General features: G+C 48.2%; 1 protein-coding gene across 2 annotated transcripts; it reads right to left on the reverse strand.

The window, feature by feature from the left end:
* Positions 1-177: 177 nt before the first annotated feature.
* Positions 178-14,300, reverse strand: LOC101156122 (CXXC-type zinc finger protein 5). Of its 2 annotated transcripts, none has more exons than XM_023966366.1 (4): positions 13,960-14,300; positions 11,667-11,844; positions 8,262-9,305; positions 178-3,033 (listed from the first exon to the last, which is right to left on the reverse strand). In XM_023966366.1, exons 2-4 carry the CDS (start codon positions 11,781-11,783, stop codon positions 2,986-2,988), a joined length of 1,209 nt encoding a protein of 402 aa, XP_023822134.1. In that variant the 5' UTR covers positions 11,784-11,844; positions 13,960-14,300; the 3' UTR covers positions 178-2,985. The 2 variants fall into 2 exon arrangements, with proteins under 2 accessions (XP_023822134.1, XP_023822133.1); XM_023966365.1 differs by lacking the exon at positions 13,960-14,300 and adding an exon at positions 13,692-13,912.
* Positions 14,301-20,338: the final 6,038 nt, after the last annotated feature.

Here is a 20,338-nt window from a genome sequence, read left to right on the forward strand (position 1 = left end):
GTGTGGTGTCGCCATTTCTCATTTCACCCGTTTTTGTGCGTACGCCTGGGTCAGAGCTTGCGTGGAGGACCGCACATTTTCCCGTCAAGTTTGCTTTTTATAAATCTCAACTATTGCGTAGAGAGTGGCGTACGCCTTCTTTTGTGCGTACGCAACGTTTATAAATGAGGCCCCAGGTCACGTTCACCTCGGAGGACATCTCACATGGACTGTGACCACTTAACTGATAGCCAATGGTCATCAAGTAAGGACCATCAATCAGTGACAGATAGTCCGGTGTTACCAGTGTTAACACTAAAGATGTTAAGACTGGTTAACCTCTCTGGTATTAACCCTTTAAAACCAGAAATGTCACCATTGACACCTAAGTAACACGTGGATTTTGTACTACGGAATTCTGTGACTGTTTACGTAATTAACGCAATTGGATTGGATTGTAATGGAAAGAAAGAGGCTGATGTGCAGCGCCTAGCGTAAAGTGTTGCATATCAGCACAAAGTCACTTTTCTCAGCGTCAGTATCAGATGATTTACGTTCATTACGTAAATGGTCAAAGAGAGTAGGTAGTCCAAAGAATAACAAAACATGGAGTAACCGGTTAACCCTGTTATAAAAGTACTTATAGCAGTAAATTAGTTCATATTTTCCATCTTCATTTGTCTGTAAATCTCAATATTGTTTGCAGTTTTGTTTATGTTCTGCTTTAATGGAAGTCAATATGAATAATTCAAACACAACTCTATAACAGTCACTCCGGGTTCTGCACCAGAGTCCACTGGACCGTGTTCTGATCCACCCTGCTACCTCTACCCAGATCTATCCTGTTGCTGTCCGAGCCCAGAACACAGTGACCACAAACGGATCTTCAGGATCAATCTTCAGGGTTTCGTAGCGTAAGAAAGCCCTGAACAGAAACTACGAGATGGAATGTAGCCATAATGAATATTTAAATTTACTCAAAACCAAAATACTCTCAGGTCTGTTATTGATTCAAAAGGAGATTAAAGGCCACCTTGATCCTTAACGTCTGAATTATTCTTGGTTGAATGAGAGCTTGCTGGAAACACAAACTAATGGGGTTTAAAAGCCTTCAAAGGAACATTTGTGTTTGTAAAGATTAAATTGTGGATTTTTCTAAAGTTGACCCGCAGACATGTTGGAAAAGACTTGGTTGGAATGTGGACTTGGTTGAATGTTCTTGGGTTTAGTTTGGTTCCCTTTTCCCCAGAGTTCAACTCAGGGGACCCGAAGGTTCCCTGTAGGTTCCCATGCTGACCTCAGAGCACAGCGGGAGGCTCCTGTTGGTCACCGTGTGGTAGAACATGCACTGATACAAATACAGGGAGACTGCTTCTGAACCCTCTGTGAGGGGCTGATCAGGGAGACACGAGTCCAAACCGAGGAGATCTGGACGTTTGGGACCAGATGAGTGTGATGTTCAGTTACTGTCTTCTCAAGAACAGAAAACCTCAGAACACAATGGTGAAGCCAAATTTACATGATATAAAATCGGAGGTGTGACCCGAGCCCTGAGAATCAAAGTCTTCAGTGAAGTCTACCAACCGCAGAAACCAGATTCCACATGATTGAGATCAGATCAGCAAGAGGGTTCAGAAGCAGCTTGGGTCAGACCGTCATGAACCCAGCCCAAAAGGTCAATCAAGGTGCCTTCAAAGTTCTTGAGGAGGAGGTAGACAGAAGAGACGGGTAACAGTGATGTGGTAGTTGTAGTCCAAATGTGGGGAAGTTGCGGTCCACGTTAACAGTCTCGGATCACTTCCTGTTGAGGTCAGTTAGTAGTCCCTCGTTGAGGTTTGCGGTTCTGGTCAAACGGAAACCGTCTGTGGTTGAGTCCTGAATCTTCCTGGTTTAGCTACAGTGGGCTTAGTGGTTGGCTAGAAGGAGGAAGAGGAGGAGGAAGGCACGTTTATCCCAGTTTGAAAGGGCCTTTAAACGGAGCCCGTTCTGAATTATCATCCGGATTGAGGATGTTGGTCACGGTGACGCTGCATGGACGTGAGTTGTGTGGATGTTGGCGGTGTTGGTCTGGAGGTTACTTTTTACTGAACAAACGAATAAGTGGAACATGTCCTAACTCTGGGCTAAGTTAGGCTACGGTCACAAACACAACTGCCACCGCGCGATGGGGCGGTATCGGCAGAACCTTAAAGGTTTTATGCCACAGCCTAATTTTTGGAAAATCGTTGGCGTGGCCATGAATACAGATGGTGGCAGTCAGGCGGCTTGATTGGACGATGTGTACACGTCTCTGGACGGTGGGCAGGGGCGGATAAAAAGCAGGCCATTCCACCTGTCACTGGACTGCCACCGCATGACGTCAAAATGTGTGCGGGCGACCACTGACCGATGTCAACTTTCAGATTTGAAAGATTTCCAGGGATTTGAAGATAGAGTAATGAGGGAATTTGGAAAAAGCCTTCATACGGACACAATCACATTCTAAACGTTATAAAAACTGAAAGTCCACAAAAGTAACATCCATGAATCATATTTTGAATCAAAATATTAGCTAATCGTGCTTTCTATGAGCCAATTCTACCGAGGGTTAAGAAGTTGGCCTGTGATGTGGACTTCCTCATGCAACGCTAGCTTTGTTCATGACTATAACACTGTGTGTAGATTTGCTGATGCAGCCCTTATGTGCTGAAAATCCCAGCATGCTTCAACCCTAAGCTTCAGTCCGGACTTCCTGATTGGTTGAGGATAGGTCAATATTGAGGTACATTTCTTAGGGGACTGCCCCCTCGTCTTCCTCCCCCTTCCAGCCGGTCCAGCTGAGGTTGGATTTCTGGGCGTTTCTTGTCCTCTGTACAGAGTCAAATCCTGGTGGGGAGCCTCAGGTCCAGGTCCTGAAGCTGTGACGGTTTTAGCTGAATTTCATTCAGGCCCTTTTGTTGTGGTCCATTTTTAGAGAGAGTCCTCTCAATGGTCCTCCAGCTTCTCACTCCAAATGTGGACGAAAGATCAGAAGAACCAACGAAACGCCTCGCCAGTGGGGACGGAGGGGGGCCGCTACGGAAACAAACACAAAAAACCAGTCAGTCAATGACGTGTTTGTTCATTTCAAATGACAACATTTGCTGGACAGGAAAGGTAACTTTCATCAGAAAAAGACCACAGGAACCATCATCAGAGCCGATCATCTGGGTTAGAGGATGAACTCTACCTTTAGTCTACCAGCAGAAGACTTCACCCTTTGGATCTGACCTGTCTGAACTCTTCATGGCTTTACTTTGTCCCTGATCAGGTTCAGAACCTTTTCAGAGAGAATTTCAGGATGCTTTGGTAGATTATTTTTGCTTTTCACTGAGCTTTCTTCAGTATGAAGGTTCTGAAAGACAACCAGACCAAAGAGGAAGGTCTTCCCTGGATTCCCCACGGTTCCCCACAGTCCCGTCTGTACCTTCAGGGCTTCTTCTACATCAGAATTGATCGTACTCTCCAGATTTTTATGTTATCCAACCTGCATGTTAGCTGATACAGAAACTAGTTAAATTTATTCAGCAATTCTTTTTACTTTAGCCACTACTAAGTATCCTCTCCTAGAAACTGATGGTGGTCCTGAAGCCTTTCTCTGGAATAATTGCTTCCCTCTCTCCTCTCTTTCTATTTAAGTTAACATGTCTCTTCAATCTGGAATATTTCCAGAGGCCTTAAAAACTGCAGTCATTAAACCCCTCCTGAAAAAGAGCGGTCTTGATCCCACTGTACTGAATAATTACAGACCTATCTCTAATCTGCCATTTTTAGGAAAAGTCCTTGAAAAAGTTGTCTACCAACAGCTCACTGACTTTCTCTTATTAAACAATTCGTTTGATGTTTTCCAGTCAGGTTTTAGACCCCATCATAGCACAGAAACTGCTCTTATCAAGGTAACCAATGACATCCGCCTGAACACTGATGATGGAAAAGTCTCTGTCTTAATCCTGCTAGACCTGAGCGCTGCCTTTGATACTGTTGATCATGGGATCCTTTTGCACAGACTCCAAGACTGGGTTGGCATCTCTGGATCTGCCCTAAGTTGGCTCAAGTCTTATCTGGAAGACAGGAAATATTTTGTTGAAATTGGGAGTTGTGTCTCAGACTACATGGCCTTGACTTGTGGTGTGCCCCAGGGATCGATCCTGGGACCCCTTCTGTTCAACCTCTACATGCTGCCACTAGGGCAGTTAATACGCAGTAATAACATATCTTATCACAACTATGCAGATGATACTCAGATCTATGTGTCACTGACAACAGGTGAATATGGGCCGGTGGATTCACTCAGCCACTGCCTCCAACAGATCAGCGCGTGGATGCAGGACAACTTTCTCCAGCTAAACTCAAACAAGACCCAAGTTATTATTTTTGGTCCACAGAAACAAAGAGAAAGTGTCAGCAACTACCTTCATTCTCTGTCTCTTAAACCCTCAAATCAAGTCAGAAATCTAGGGGTAATCATGGACTCTGACCTGAACTTTAACAGCCATATCAAGTCAGTAACATCAGCGGCATTTTACCATCTGAAAAACATTGCCAAAATCAAAAACATAATCTCAAAGCGAGACCTGGAGATACTTATCCATGCATTTGTCTCCAGTAGGTTAGACTACTGTAACGGCCTGCTCACCGGCCTCTCCAAACAGCTGTAAAACAGCTTCAGTACATCCAGAATGCTGCTGCTGGAGTCCTGACCAAAACCAGGAAGTATGATCACATTAGTCCTGTGCTCAGGTCTCTGCACTGGCTCCCTGTACCTCAAAGAATAGACTTCAAAGCAGCTTTGCTTGTGTACAAGTCTCTCCATGGCCGAGCACCAAAGTACATCTCTGACATGTTAGTGCCATATGAACCATCTCGTACTCTGAGGACCTCAGGGGCCGGCCTCCTGTTGATTCCCAGAGTCAGAACTAAACAAGGGGAATCAGCGTTTCAATATTCTGCAGCTAAAATCTGGAACAGCCTCCCTGAAGTCGTAAGACAGGCCTCTTCTGTGTTCATGTTCAAATCTAGACTTAAAACATTTCTGTTTAGCCGTGTATATGACTGAAAGGACCTATCTGCACCTTTCTTTCCTTCCTTTCTTTTTAAATCTTTTTTTTTCTTCTTTTCTTTTAAAGTAAATTTTATGTTGATTATTTCTATGATGTATTGTGATTTTAATGCATTTTTCTGTTTTGTGAAGCACCTTGAATTACTTTGTGTACGAATTGTGCTATACAAATAAACTTGCCTTGCCTTTAAAACAGATTTCTATGAAAGGTGAGGACTGACGGTGGAGGAACGGGTTGGGACAGAAGGAATCTTCGTCACCGACATCATGTGGGACTGTGCGAAGCGTCCTCGGTGTTGGTCCATCGTAGTAGTGGTCGTACTGTCCATGTTCCTACAGTCCAGGGCGGTTTGAACTCACAGGAATTACAAGATTGTGGATCCAAGTGGCAAACAGGAGTTTTCTTTAGGATCTGCTCACGGTTAAGCCTTTTATGGGTAGGCAGTTCGACTCCCAGGCCTGCCAGTGAATGCATCCTTGATCAGTTCATGTACCCCCCCCCCAGCTGTAGGAAGTTAGGTTGAAGAAAACCTCATCTGGGTGTTATGTAACCCTTGTTGGGCTGCATGAAGCCAGTTAGAGGCTTCAGCTTCAGGACAGGAGATCCGTTTCTGAACATCTGACCCTCTGAGTTCTGGGGTTTCTGACAGAAGGAGGTTTCTGTGATGGAACCAGGGACTCTGGGGGGGTCCCTGAGCGGGCCAAAGGTCAGAGAAGAGCTGGACCATGTGGTTACAGAATGTGGAAGGCTGTGTTCCTGAGCCCAATCGGGTTCATGTTCCCGTCAGGCTGAAGCTCCTCTGAGTTCAGAAAGTTGACCCCAGGAGACAGGAAGGGCCGCTGTGAGTGACAACCCTCCCTGAGCGGGAACCTGTTTGAAGCAGCAGTTCTGGATCCTGCAGGACTAATTTCCTGCAGCAGAATGAGGCCCTAATGTTCATTACAAAGTAAACTTCAGGAGCGGATGAAAGTCTGTCAGGTCGACTTCAAAGAGAGCAGGAAAAGGGATGAGGCAAGAGCGTGAAACCCTCCGCCAACACACACACGGCGCCGTCACTCGACCTTAGCCTCCACAGGTCCAATTAGCATGTAATTGAGGAAGATTATGGCTGCTAATTCAATGTCTCTCCAGCGCGCACACGCCATGTCTCAGTGTGTCCTCGGAGCGCACGTGTGCAGGCCGGGGAATAATTAGAGTTGGTCCGCAGAGTTTCCCACAGGAAGTGTGTGTGTGTCAGAGAGAGATATATGGAGTCATCAGGGAGGTCGAAAGGCGGTGTCAATGAATTATTGATCGCCACTAATTCTTACGGCACACACACACACACACACACAGACGAGTAGATAACATAAATATTCCTCCTTCCTTCACTCTGTGGGCTCTCTGTCACTGTGAATAAGTGGGATGTGTGTGTGCGTGCATGTCCGTGCACGTGTGTGTGTGAGTGTGGCATCCTGCCAGACCTCGGTGGGCGGCGAGCTCTCGCTTTTCACCACCCACCATCTGCACAGCGCTCACACATACACACTCAGCGGGGTGAGCGATGTCTTCCAGCTCGTGCCTCCCAGGCAGCGATCTGGGTTAAGTGAGCCAGCACACACACACGTGCACACATGCGCACGTGAAAACACATCCACATCCACTTTCACTGGAGGAGGAAACGATGAAGCAGCAGAATCCATTAAATGCTAAGCGTGTGTTTGTGTGCGAACAGTTTTTAATCAACAGAGTGAGGTCGGGTTCTGTCAGGTTCTGCTCCGGTACCAGTCCATTCAGAGGATAAACTCTCATCAGATTAATGGTTGGAGCCCAAGGAACGAGGATATGAACCGGAGTTTCAACTGCGTTGGCGTTTCTACTCGTGTGTGGATCATTTTAACAGCATTTGGACTCTAGATGGCAGCACTGCTCCTTTTGTTGTAGCTGCAGCTGACATAGCACGCTAACACGGTTCCTCTTTGTTAAGCCTTTAACCCTGCAGTTGTCATCGACAACCGGATCAAACACACAGCCTTTGAATTGCTCTAACTGTTCATGCAATCCACACAAGTCCAACGGATTCTGACGCGGAAAAGACGCATCTTTATCCCAATGTCAGCGCCAGCTGCCTTTTTCCAGAACCAGTTGTTTACATCCACTGCATGGACACCTTATCATTGAAAAGTGTCGCAATTCAACACAAAGCTGCTTTTTTCATGCTATGTACACACTAGGTAAATTATGTTTATCACGTAAACAAGTTACTGACGTAAAATGTTGCAAATCGGAGCAAACAGCTTGTTTTCTCATCTGAATCGGTTGTAATTTTGTTGATTTCTTAAACATGTTTGTGCGTTCACATTGTTGTGTTGCACATCAACACAAAGCTGCTTTCAGAATCCATCAGACTCACATTCACTGCATAAACTGTTGAACAGTTAAAGTAATTCAAAGTCAAACTGGAGTCAAGGTTCAAAAATTTAATCCAATCCTTTCATCAAACCCTAAATGACAACTGAGATCCTCCCAAACGTTACATAAACACAAACAGACAATAAGTCCAGACAAAAATTGATGTCATTTTAACACATTGCTTTGTTTTCACCTTATTGCCTCTTCATTTATCAAACAAGAAGATTTGAACAATGTTTTATATAAATACACAAATTACAATCATGAGTTTCATGTGTGAGCGGCTGGATGTGTTGGCTGTGTGTGAGACCGGTACTTTGGTAACCAGGGTTTGATTCCCAGGGGGTGCAATGAGCTTCATCCAGTGAGACTTGTCTTGTGTCTTGTCTAAGACCCTTGTCTTGTCTAGGGACTACTACCCTACTGCCTAACCATGTAGCCTCAGTGTCCCCCTGTACCGGTCCCCAACCCGGATAATAAACTGAAGTAAAACTCTACCAAACCGCCTGATTGGACCAGTGAAAATCAGTGATTCGCTGTGGCGACTGCTGGACGTCTGTGCATGGACCTGTGTGGGTGGAGATATGTGTGTTGATGTTTGTATGTAGAGATGTATTTTTTGATGTTTGTGCATGGACGTTTGTGTGCAGACGCGTGTATTCGGATGTTTGTGTGTGTACGTTTGTTTCTGGGCGTGTATGAATGTGAATGTGTGTGGACACCTGTGTGTGGTTGTTTCTGCATGGACGTTTTTGCGTGGACATGTGTGTGTGTGAACTTTCGTGTGTGGACGTGTGTGTTGGTGCACCTCACCTCCAGCACGCCGCCTCCTCCTGGTTTCTTCTTCAGCTCCTCGCACTTCCTGAATTTGCAGATCTGGTGACCCGTCTTCCTGTTGCGGCACGACGAGCAGACGCCGCAGTTGATCAGCCGCCGGCAGGGTCCACACACGCCGCACCGCTTCCTCTTCCTCTTGGCCACAGTCCCCGATGAAGACGACGATGATGATGACAATGTGACGCCTCCTGTCGTTACCCCCGATGATGAGGGCGAGGAAGAGGAAGGGCAGGGGGAGGAGTTGGTGTGCTGCTGGCAGTCTGTTAAGGCCCGCTGACCGCTGGTCATCTGGAAGGCGCTACTGGCGTCGGAAATCCCGCCTCCTGCTGAACCCATCGCCATGACAATGACACCAGGAGGTAATCCGAGCCCCCCTAAAAAGCCCCCGCCCATGACCCCGCCTCCATTGCAGCTGCCTCCCTCTGATAGGCCGATCATGTCGGCGTGTGCGTGTCCCTGCTTGTTCATGGTGCCACAGTCTGCGCCGCTGCTGTAGGCGGGCAGGAAGTTCCCGTTGCTGGCGGCCATGGGGTGATGATGAGCTGCTGCTTGCGTCACAGGAAGTGAGGGAGTGGATCCGTGTTTTTCAGCTCCTCCCCCCTCACTGCCCCCTCCACTCCCCCCTCCCCCAGACCCACCGCTGCTGCCCTGGTGTACGCTGGAACTGTGGGGGTGTGTGGAGGTCATGTGACCCGGCGCCGCCGAGGGATGGTGATGGTGGTGGTGATGTGAGGGCGCAGTCGCCACAGGTTTCGGGCGACCCCAAAACATGGCTGCCGGGTGGTTCATGTTCATGTTCTCATGGCAACCCCAAGGCCCTGTCGCCATGGTGCCCAAGCGGGCAGCAGTAGGGGGGAAAATGGGCGTGGCCGCCGCCAAGCGGGCCGCCAATTTGGCAGACTGGGGGAAGTTCGCAACGTTCATGTTCATGTTGACGTTGGTCTTGTAGAAGCTGGCGATGGAGGAGCGGTAGCGGTCCATCTCTGTCGTGTAATCCAGCATCGGCGCCAGACTCGATACCTGCAAGAAGGAAACGGGTGTTGGGTTCGCGTCCGCGGTTGGACAGAAACGCACAGTTAGGGGCCAAAACAGTGAGTACTGTCTGTCCCTTTAGCTAAACCAAACTATTGGTACAAAAATAGTTTGGGATCATCACAGGTTGTGTCCAATCAGTGACCAGAGTAAGGACTACCTTTAGTGTAGACCAACAAGAACAGCAACAAATAGGGTCGACTGTTCTGAGGCTTTTCTATCTTCCATCAGAGGTTACCGGCTACGCTTATGCAGCTTACGCGCTACATAAATTACATTCTAACCCTTATATGATCAGAACCAGTGTTGACGTTCTTTGAACTACCGTAACTCTGTGACCGTTGACCCAATCGACGTAAATCCATTGGATCCTGAAAGCTGGGAAAAGCAGTTGTACGCTAGTAGGCAACACTAAAAATAGCCGTAAACAAGATAATTAGATTGTCATACCATAAATCTTTGACCGTTTACAGGTTTGCAGCGATTTATGGTATGTCAAATAGCGATTGTTGTTCAGAATCCAGGTTAAAGGGTAAAAAGAGCTGACATCACAATTAGCTTAGATTTGCACACTAACCGCACCATTAGCCTGGTTTGTCTTCGTATTAACACGCTAACACTAACACAAAAAGCATAGGTTAGGTCTCTGAGCATATTGTCACCTGCTGTTAGGTTGTGTTGTGCAATAAAAATGTGTTATTCTATGTACACACTAGATAAATTCACGAACGTACTGGATGCAGGTCCTTGAACGCTCTTTTAGCATTCGAGGTTTACGCTGGACGTTAGCCGATACTACTCTATGTACCCGCAGTTGGAAGGGTCTTGGTATGAAATGTAGCGCTGCTACATGTTTCATGTTTTGCTGTTGTGTTTCATGTTTTGCTGTTGTGTTTCATGTTTTGCTGTTGAGTTTCATGTTTTGCTGTTGTGTTTCATGTTTTGCTGTTGTGTTTCATGTTTTGCTGTTGTGTTTCGTGTTTTGCTGTTGTGTTTCATGTTTTGCTGTTGAGTTTCGTGTTTTGCTGTTGTGTTTCATGTTTTGCTGTTGTGTTTCATGTTTTGCTGTTGTGTTTCGTGTTTTGCTGTTGTGTTTCATGTTTTGCTGTTGTGTTTTATGTTTTGCTGTTGTGTTTCATGTTTTGCTGTTGTGTTTCATGTTTTGCTGTTGTGTTTCATGTTTTGCTGTTGTGTTTCATGTTTTGCTGTTGTGTTTCATGTTTTGCTGTTGCGTTTCATGTTTTGCTGTTGTGTTTCATGTTTTGCTGTTGTGTTTCAGTTCCTTCGTTCTGGGATTTGTTGTTGTTGTATCTTAAATGTAAGCGTGTCTTGCACCTCTCAGCCACCGTACCTAGCTACTAAGAAACTAGTGGACACCACGCTGACTATTTCTTTTTTTTTTCAAACGGCGGAAATGACGTAATCGATTTCACAAAGTAAAAATCGAATTGATTTGAGCGTTTTGCAGTGATTATTGATGAGTCCACTGTCTTCTGCAGATAAAAACGTTCATGATTTATTTAAAAACAGACATTTAAATAAATTTTTTTGGCAAAGATTGTTCTGAAGCAATGCATTGTGGTCTACATTTGCCAATCTAGCGAGCATGGATGCTCACTGGTTTTTCGCAGAGACTTCTGGGAGATTTCTAGGGCTCTGGATTTTGGAATTGTAGATTCAGACAGACTAGAAAACGGCAAACGCCCTATTTGCACTATGTAGGGGTTGGGGGGGAGTTTGGACACAGCTATAGACTTTTTATTGAAAGTGGTTGCTTGAACTCGTATTTCCGAGGCGTGTGTGAAGGCAGCATCAGAATCAGAGCACGTGTAGACGGCGTACTGTGGCTTCATGATGCAGAAGCATCAATCCAGCTTTGGAGAGTGGGAGACGTTTGCCCCGGTGTGAACCGCCCTCGGGGGCAGACGCTAATACAGCAGCAGAGGATGTGAGAACATTAGACCCACGACTGGCTCTGTAAAGCTGCTAAACGCTCCCCAGTGATCACCAGCTGCTCTCTAAAAGGCAGCTTGCGGTTTCGGCAGCTGTGTGAATTTTGTCATCCGCACTAATCCGCCGGGGTCCGCCGGGTATCTCTGCCGGCGCACGCTGACTCAGTCATTCAGAGAAACACTCCGGGCTGAGACGAGCGGCAGGAGGATGACGGGACGCCAAATCCTGGAGGAAACCACCAGGAGTCCCTCCTCCCGGCGCTGCTCCTCAGGCCCGGCGTCTGCCTGACAGGCGGATTGTTCAGAGCCGAAACCGCCACAGGAGTTCTGTGGAACCACTGGACCTGACCCGCCTTCGGGTTCTGGTTTGGCTCTTCTGCTGGACTGAACGACTCACCTGCCCCTGGCCGCCGTAGCCGTGGTGGTTTGGGTGATGGTGAGAGGGGGCGGAGCTTCTCTGGAGCATCGAGGTGAGGTCGCTCTCCACGCACACGCCGCTCGTCATGCCCGACATGACCTCGCACACGCACACGCCTGGGCTCAGCAAGCGGTTGGCTGTCGGAGGTCGCTTCGCTCTGTGGACCAAAGGAAAGATGGAGGTCAGGAAGGGCGGCGGCGTTTGTGTCGGTCGACATCCGCTCGCTCTGACAACAGGTTCATGGTTCTTCCTCAGAAAGTCTAACTGTTCCAAAGGTGAAGGTCGCTGCAGGTCATCCAACCGTTTCACTGACGTTTGTCACACAGTTTCCTCAGAATGACCCTCGGATTGGAATTATCGTAGAAAGAGTCGTTTCAGCCAAACATGAGGAACGTTTCACTGTTTTGTCAACATCTACGTTTTCTCTGTGATGGTCGGGGGGCGGAGCTTTCTCTTCTTCTGATGTCCAGAGACTCTGGCGTGGTTCTCTGAGGAAATGACAGCAACAGAGTCCCTTCACCCTGCAGGGGGCGCCGTGATGAGGAGATACAGCTACAAGGACGAGAAACCTGAATGTCTCTGACACGCCTTTGAGCAAAGCACTAAACCTGGTGTCTCCAGCTGTCTGTAGCAAAGCGAGCTGTTTGAAAAGACGTTCATCACATCAATTATTCAGTGATGAAAACATCCAAAGACAAAAAAACTGACTTTCAGTTTGTTTAACCGACAAAATTCCAGAAAAGTTCCACATTTCTTTAGCTTCATCACCAATTTTGCTCATTTAGAAAACAACGGATTTTAGAACAAAATGGGATTGAAATGAGGAGATTTTTCCGAATCGGATCATGAACAGAAACAGAATTCATTCCGTGAGAATTCTGAAAAAATGACTAGATTTTTTGTTTACAAACAACAATCCCAACGAGAAACGAGACAAAGGTTTGTCTGCAGCGTGCGGCGCTGTAAGCTAACTCCATGGGAGTTTTAGCCAAGGTTTATCACCATGGCGACCCCACGACCCGCACCAGAACACGAGTCTTCTCTACATTTGACTCCAGCGATCAGATGGTCCTCAATGGTCCGGCCCGAGCGCAGATGACCTGAGAGGGACCAGCCGACAAGGCGGCGCCGGACACCATCGGCCAGGCCAGAACCCAAACCCAAAAGGGTTCAGAATTGTAAAATAAACAGGAAAACTCGTAACTTTTACAGTTCAAATATAGTTTTTTCAAATTCAAGGGGAGGACTTCCCGTCTGGAAGGTCCTGTTTCACCCCCAGACAGCAGGAGGCAGTGTTCCCCGTTTCCGTCGTTCCTTATCCATCATAAATGACAGAAGAACAGAAACGCTCCTCCTGTTCCTATCAATTGTTGGAAATGTTATCGTAGATTTGGGGAATCGAACCCTTGCACGTTTCCCCAGAGTCCACTGAGCCAGACTGGGAGGGAAGAACTGGCCCTCTGACATCAAAGTCCAGTAGAACTTGCATCAGAACGCCGAACGCTTCTCACGTTTTGGCGGCCGGTTCTTGGCTTTCCCGCCATAAAGCGTTCTGAGGGAAAACGGCGAGGAACCTCAAACCCTGAACTATCTCTTCCTTATTGTCTGTGTGGATCTTTGAGGAACGGCGTTTCCTGTTGGTGGAATGGAACCCACAACCCAGCAAGTGTCTGGAGTTCTGTGCAGGGAGAACGTGGCCCGCCGCTGCAGCAGAACCGTCACAGTTTGGGCCCAGAACGGGCCAGAACCGCTTCTCCAGCAACAAGTCTGCAGCCGAGGCAGATCTTTGTCTCTGCAGAGGCTCCTCCACAGGAAGATGTGCACGCGCGCTGACCTTTGACCCGCCAGCGCGCGCGCACAGCTGTGCACACAGCCAGGTGTGAGGTGTGCGCAGCCTCCAGTACAGCATCCCTCCGCGTGTGTGTGCTGCGCAGCAGCGGGGAACTGTGTGTGCGCGCGCGCTGAGGCGCGTGGGCCCCCCTCCCCCGAGGCATAACTAATTACCCTGTCTGGTCGAGCGGGCCGCGCGAGCTCCGACAGAAGGTCACGGTGGCCACCGGCCGCGAGGGGGGAACTGCTCTCCCACGCGACACATTAACACCTCCCCTCTGCCCCCCCACCGTCAGGCACAGGGAGTCAACGAGGAGGGAGGGAGGGAGCATGGAGGAGGAGGAGGAGGGGGTCAGTCACAAAAAGGCAGAGCCGATAACGAGGCGATAAATCCGTGAACGCAGCATGCACGGGGAGGACGGCGCGTGCCGCTGCTACTTACCGGCCCCGCGAGGAGGAGGAGGAGAGGAGGAGGAAGGAGGAGAGGAAGAAGACCGTCTGGGAATTATCCCGCCACGGATCATGGCTGGAAGGAGACAGAAAGAGGAGAGAGGAGGAGGAGGGGGAGACGGGAGCACCGGGAGGGATTTGTCGGTCTGTTGGTACCAAGGAGAGGAAGAGGAGGAGGAGGAGGCGGCGGAGGAGGGGGGAGAAGGGGGGCAGATGGATAATCACCTGGGCTTGGCACAAGCGAGCGCGAGGCGGGGAGAGAAAGGGAGGGGGGAGGCGTTAAATTAGCCCGGTCGAGGCGCGAGGAAGAAGCTGTGCGGAGAGCCTGCGGGGGCGGGAGGGGGGGAGGAGGAGGGGGGCACCATGGGAGGAGCGGGAGGGGCGCCGGGGTGATGAATAATGGCGGAGGTTATGAACGGATACGTGCGGCGCTGAGAGGGGAGCACGCGCCGCAGATGCTCGGAAACACAGGGAGGATGTGTGTGTGCGCGCGCGCGTGTAGAGGCTCGTGCCCTCCGCCGCCGCGTTTCACGCTGGACGCTCGCTGCCGGCGGCGCTCGCGGCGACGTGCCGCGCGCAGCGTGAACCGTCTGATTGGCGCGGAAACGAGGTGAGGAGGCGCGAGGGCGCGAAGATGATTGGCTGCCTGCCGATAAAAGCGCGAGCGGCAGAGAGACATAAGGAAGACATTTGGAGAGAGAGAGGGAGCCCGAGAGGAAACGGAGGTTTGGTTCAGTTCAATAAAAACAGATTTGGTGGTTTAAAATCAACATTTTATTCATCCTTTCATCTCAAGGGTTTATGAAACTTTAACTTTTATAAAATAGTGTTTGTTTGGGGGGGGGGGTCCAGTCCAACAGCTGTGGGATTATAACAGCTGTTTAGTGAAAGAGAACCATAACAATTAACCAAGAAACTCAGAAAATTAGAACATTATGATTTAAGAAATGAAGAAAAACCGTCTATTTTCCTGCTTTACAGTTGTTGTTTTTTTACCAAACACAAAGTGACTCGTCTGGTCTCTGTTCTTTCTCTAATCATCTGTTCAACTTTGACTTCCTCCTTTTTTCTCAAATAAATGCTCTAAAACAAACTTTAGTCAGAGAATATTTCCACCTGCAGCCCTTTCAGCAGCAAACAGCTGCCTGCAAACGTGGAAGACCAACAAATCAGTGAAATTAGACAAACCCATTAACATTTAATCAGTGTGAAAATCAAACCTTTAATGAGTCCTAAAAGCAGACATGGAGCTGCTGAGGATGAACTTTGAGTCTCAGACGTCGGCTGATCTTCATCCTCATGAACTTCAGAATCAAAGCATCGTTTTGGGTGGAGCGGCGGCTGGCCGATTGGCCGCTGGGTCAAGGGTCATGTGCGTTCACCATCAGGGGACTGAACAGAACCGCCTTTTTAAACAGAGTCTCACCATTTTACAGGTCAGTTTGCAGTTCAAAATGCACCAGTTTGCAGAAATGTGTGGAGCACAGAAACGTGACGTTGGGATTCTGGGTTTGGCTCTCAGTGCTGTTTCCTCTTTGAGGAGCGGCCGGTCGCTCATCCAGATGAACGCCGACACGCTCTGCTGCTGTCAGATTAATGGAACATAATGCACGTCTGCAGGAGGCTGTAATTACTCTGGGTTAGCAGGCCGTCGCCCTCTCCGTGTCTCCAATAAGAGCGCATTAGTGCTGTGGTGCAGCGTCCGTCCAGCACAGCCAGACGCTCATTGATCAACTGTCTGGACGTTCTGACTCCCCCTCAGCAACGGGAGATCAAGTCCTCCCTGTCAGATACCTCACAGGTTGTTGATTCACAGAACTTCCAGTGGGTTTGAGAAGAATCTAAGCAGAACTTCAAAGTGTTCAGAACCAAAACCCAGATGACATCATGTGAGTCGGTGCTGCAGGTCCAGGAGAAGATTCAAGAAGTCTTATTGCCATATTTGGTGAAGTTTCACAGAATGGGAATTTGCTTTGGTGCAAGTGTTCAACATAAAACAGAAGAACAGTTAGCGACAAAAATTAAAAAGAAAAAATGACACAATGGTCAGAACAATAAATAATAGAGTAAGTGGTGCAAACAGTGCAGAAAACAGTGCAAACTGAGGACGATCAGGGTGCAGTGGGCTGGTGACTGATTGGACATAGAAGTGAAGTTTAAGGGGGGAGGAGTTAAAGGGTGTTAAAGAGTCTGACTGCAGAGGGACAGAAACTTTTTGTGTCTTGAGGTTCTGGTCCTGATGGACCTTAGCCTCCTGCCTGAGGGGAGTAGTTCCAGTAGACCATGTCCAGGGTAAGACGGGTCGGCTGCCATCCGGCCTGCACGTCCCCGGGTTCTGGAGACATTTAGTTCCTGGACAGATGGAAGGCTGCAGCCGATCACCTTCTCTGCTGAGCGCACAATACGCTGCAGTCTGTCAATGTGATGGTGATGGTGGCAGTGGCGGTTCTACACTAACTTACTGCCTGGGCGAGTAACCCCACCCCCCCCCCCCCCCCCCCCCCACATACACACATACAAAATTTGACAACATCCTGCTGTGTTCCCTATCTTTTATTTAGCCATTTTACTCAAAAAATGCATGCATTTTCTAGACTCGTATTACAGGGGGGTCAAACTCAGTCACACAGGGGCCTAAGTTAAAAACACGCTTAAGGTTTTGGGCCGAAGAAGATAAATGTTTACTGAACACACTAAACCTAAACTTTTAAACCTTTTAAACTGAACTTTTTGAACATAAATATGAATAAAAACAGGAACACAAGTTAAACCTTAAATAAGTTGTAATATTTTGTTCTCCATATAAATATATTCTGTCAAAATTATACAAATATGAACATGCTGCAGGACAAAAAGCAACGAAAGCCTGGAAATATTAATAAGAAATTATATCAAATAATTCCATTTTTTTTGCTCTTTCATCATTTTTTAGAGAATTCTTTTTTAGAGCTGGACTCCTGCTTCATTTTTAGCAATAATTTCTTAATGTGTGACGCCCTGTGTGTGTCTTTGAGAAACATATCAGAGGGTTTAGATCAAAAAAATAAAACTTATTGTGATTAATATGTTTAGGTCTTATGAAACATTAAAGACTAAATCTTAGAACTCATCAGTGGGATTACTCCAAAAATATTTGGCATTTCCCTAAATTTGTTCAACACCAACAGTAAAAATCCTCCAAAAAAACTCAATCCTAAAAAAATGGTCTGATCTCATCCCCCCTCCCCCTCCCCTTCCCTCTGACACACGCGGCTCCGTCTCTATGACGGGAGGCGCAGCTGCGGCCCAGAGTTGATTGTTAGATAGAAAAAGACTCCCAATCACCTGTTAGTGTGATTCAGCCAGCCACCGGTGAGTTGCGCTCCCCTCTTGAGTTTTTTGACTTATGTTCCAAAGACTACAGCAAAGAGGTGTGGCCGCAAGCGTCTTGCAGCAGAGGGCGGTGGTCACGTGCGCATCGGGTCTGCTGTGTAGGAGCAAAGAATTGTGGGAAATAATCTCCATTGCCTGCTTTTTTCGAAATTGGGTTGAGCACGGATGTTTGTTCTGCCCAATTCCTTTTCATGTGCCTGTTTTACGTTGTTTCACTCTGTGGTATTCTTTTTTTTTTTTTTTTTTTTTTTTTTTTTGCACCATAAGTGTGAAGAGCAAATAGGAGGAAGACATTCTTAAGAGTCTGATGTGTCAAACAAAAAGCATTAAGTGTTGGCTGCTGAAGCAATTTCAAATTAAAAGCTCCAAGCTTCCTCTTTGAATATAGTATGTAGCACATTAGGTGTAACGCCTCAGGCACGGCAAATGACGGCAAATGCCGCCCCCTATGAAGTGCCGCCCTGGGCGACCGCCCACATCGCCCATATCATATCAAAAACCGCCACTGGATGGTGGTCCCGAGGAAACGGACAGAGTCCACTATGGTGATGGGAGAGTCTGTCAGGATGAGGGGGGGTGAGGGGGCTGTGACCTTCCTGAAGTCTTTGATCATCTCCACCGTCTTCTGGGTGTTCAGCTTCAGGTGGTGGATGCTGCACCACGACACCAGCCGCCCCCCCCACCCTCTGTAGGCAAACTCATCATGGTTAGAGATGAGCCCCATGAGGGGGGTGTCATCTGCAAACTTGATCAGTTTGACAGAGTCATGGCTGGAGGTGCAGCAGTTGGTGTACAGGGAGAAGAGCAGAGGGGAAAGTACACAGCCCTGTGGAGTTCCTGTGCTGATGCATTGAGTGGTGGAGACATTCTTCCCCAGCCGCACACACTGCCTCCGGTCCATTAGGAAGTCAGTGATCCACCTGCAGGTGTAGTCAGACATGTTGAGCTGGAGGAGCTTTTCCTGAAGCAGAGAGGGGAGGATGGTGTTGAATGCCGAGCTGAAGTCCACGAACAGGATCCTAGCATAGGTACCAGGGAGTCCAGGTGCTGCAGGATGAAGTGGAGGGCCAGGTTGAAAGCATCGTCTCCTTGACTGCAGAGGGTCCAGGAGGGGGGAGGTGAAGGATTTGAGGTGGGGGAGGACCAGACGCTCGAATGTCTTCATGACTACAGACGTGAGTGCCACAGGCCTGTGGCACTCACGTCTGTAGTCATTGAGGCCAGTTATGCGGGGCTTCTTGGGGACGATGGTGGACAGTTTGAAGCAGGGCGGGACGTGGCAGGACTCCAAGGAGGTGTTGAAGATGTCTGTGAAGACCGCTGCCAGTTCACCTGCACTGTGGTTCAGGGTGGCAGGGGAGATGCCGTCCAGGCCAGGAGCCTTCCGTTGGTTTTGCTTCTGGAAAAGCTTGAGCGTCCCCTCTTCTGTGACTGAGAGGACAGTGGTGGGGGGGATGTGGTCCACCTGTGCTGTCCTCAGTGAGAGTGGTGGGGGAGGAATGTGGCCCCAAAGTTGCTGAGGAAACCTGTTCAGTGAGGGGGGAGGAGGAGGGGGTGGGACCTCAAACCTGGCATAAAAGGTGTTAAGCCTCTCAGCCAGTTGTAGGTCGTTGTAGGTGATTTGCCTGAGCCCTCCCCAAACAGATGTGACGTCGTTGACAGAGAATTGCTCTTCCAGGCGTTTATTGTGCCGAGTTCTCACCTGTTCCACCTCTTTAGAGAACTGGTACTTATCGCCCTTATAGCCCTCTTTGTCTTTAGCTCTATAGGCTGCTTCTTTCTCCTTCCTCAGCTGTCTCAGTCTGGGTGTGAACCAGGGTTTGTCATAGGTAACCCTGGTTTTTGTTGGGATGATGCTGTCCTCAGGACTGAATGGATGACGTCACAGTGTCTGTGGAATCATCCAAACGGTCTGTGGCAGCTCTAAACACATCCCAGTCCGTTGTGTCCAGACACGTGAGAAGCTCCTCCACAGCCTCGCTGGTCCACATCTCAGACATCCTCACTGTAGGTTTAGAGAGCTTAAGCTTTGGTCTGTATGCGGGGATGAGGTGAATCAGGGCGTGGTCCGAGAAACCCAGAGCCGCGGGGGCCACGGCTCTGTAAGCCCCCCTGACTGTTATATAGCAGTGATCCAATGTGTTCAGCTCTCTTGTTGGGCATTTCAGGTTTGGATAAAGAACATCTGAGGTTAATCGAAGCTCCATGAAGTGTTTGGTTCCGTTTTGAGATGATGCACCGAGACTCTTTAACCTGTAGGTGGCAGACATGCACAAGCAAACAGTAGCCCCTCCCTGTTTGAACATCATGCTCATAAAAAGTGCGTTAGGCGCATTCAAGAACCCACATCACAACATAGCATTAGTGTGACGTCATCCATAAAACATAGCTTAGTTCCAGCTCCAACCAAATGAAGTCAATTTATGCGCCATTTTTTTGTGATACAGACGTCGCCATGTCGGAGCCAGACGCATCTCTTAGTCAGAAGACGTTTTATGGAAACCACTCTGCCCAATCAGGAGTGAGCTTGTTGGAAGGCCACACCCCTACCACTTGAAAGTGGTCTACACAAAAGCTGTCAGTCAAAATTTTAATTGATGGACGTGGAAACATCAGACGTCAGTTTATAACGTGAATAACTTGGACCAAGGAGGAAATAAAATGAAAATACTGAGGATTATCCAGCAATCATCTTTCCCTTCTCTACCTCTGCCGGTTACAAGCCCGGTTTGAGAAGGTTGCGTCAGGAAGGGCATCCGGCGTAAAACATTGCCAAATTGACCATGCGACTTGTTCGCTGTGGCGACCCCTGATGGGAGAAGCTGAAAGTGGAAGAAGATCCAGCAATCATCTGCCGGTTAGACCAATAGTATAGAACATTTGGGTTGTGTGACATGAACTTCTTTTATAGGTGTCCATTATCAGGTTTTATTGGAGGTCCTGCAGCCAATCAGAATGCAGTATACACTGGCCTCATAGTGGGAAGGGCTTCATATATT

The sequence above is a fragment of the Oryzias latipes genome, chromosome 18, assembly GCF_002234675.1.
Source record: "Oryzias latipes chromosome 18, ASM223467v1".
Classification (NCBI taxonomy): domain Eukaryota; kingdom Metazoa; phylum Chordata; class Actinopteri; order Beloniformes; family Adrianichthyidae; genus Oryzias; species Oryzias latipes.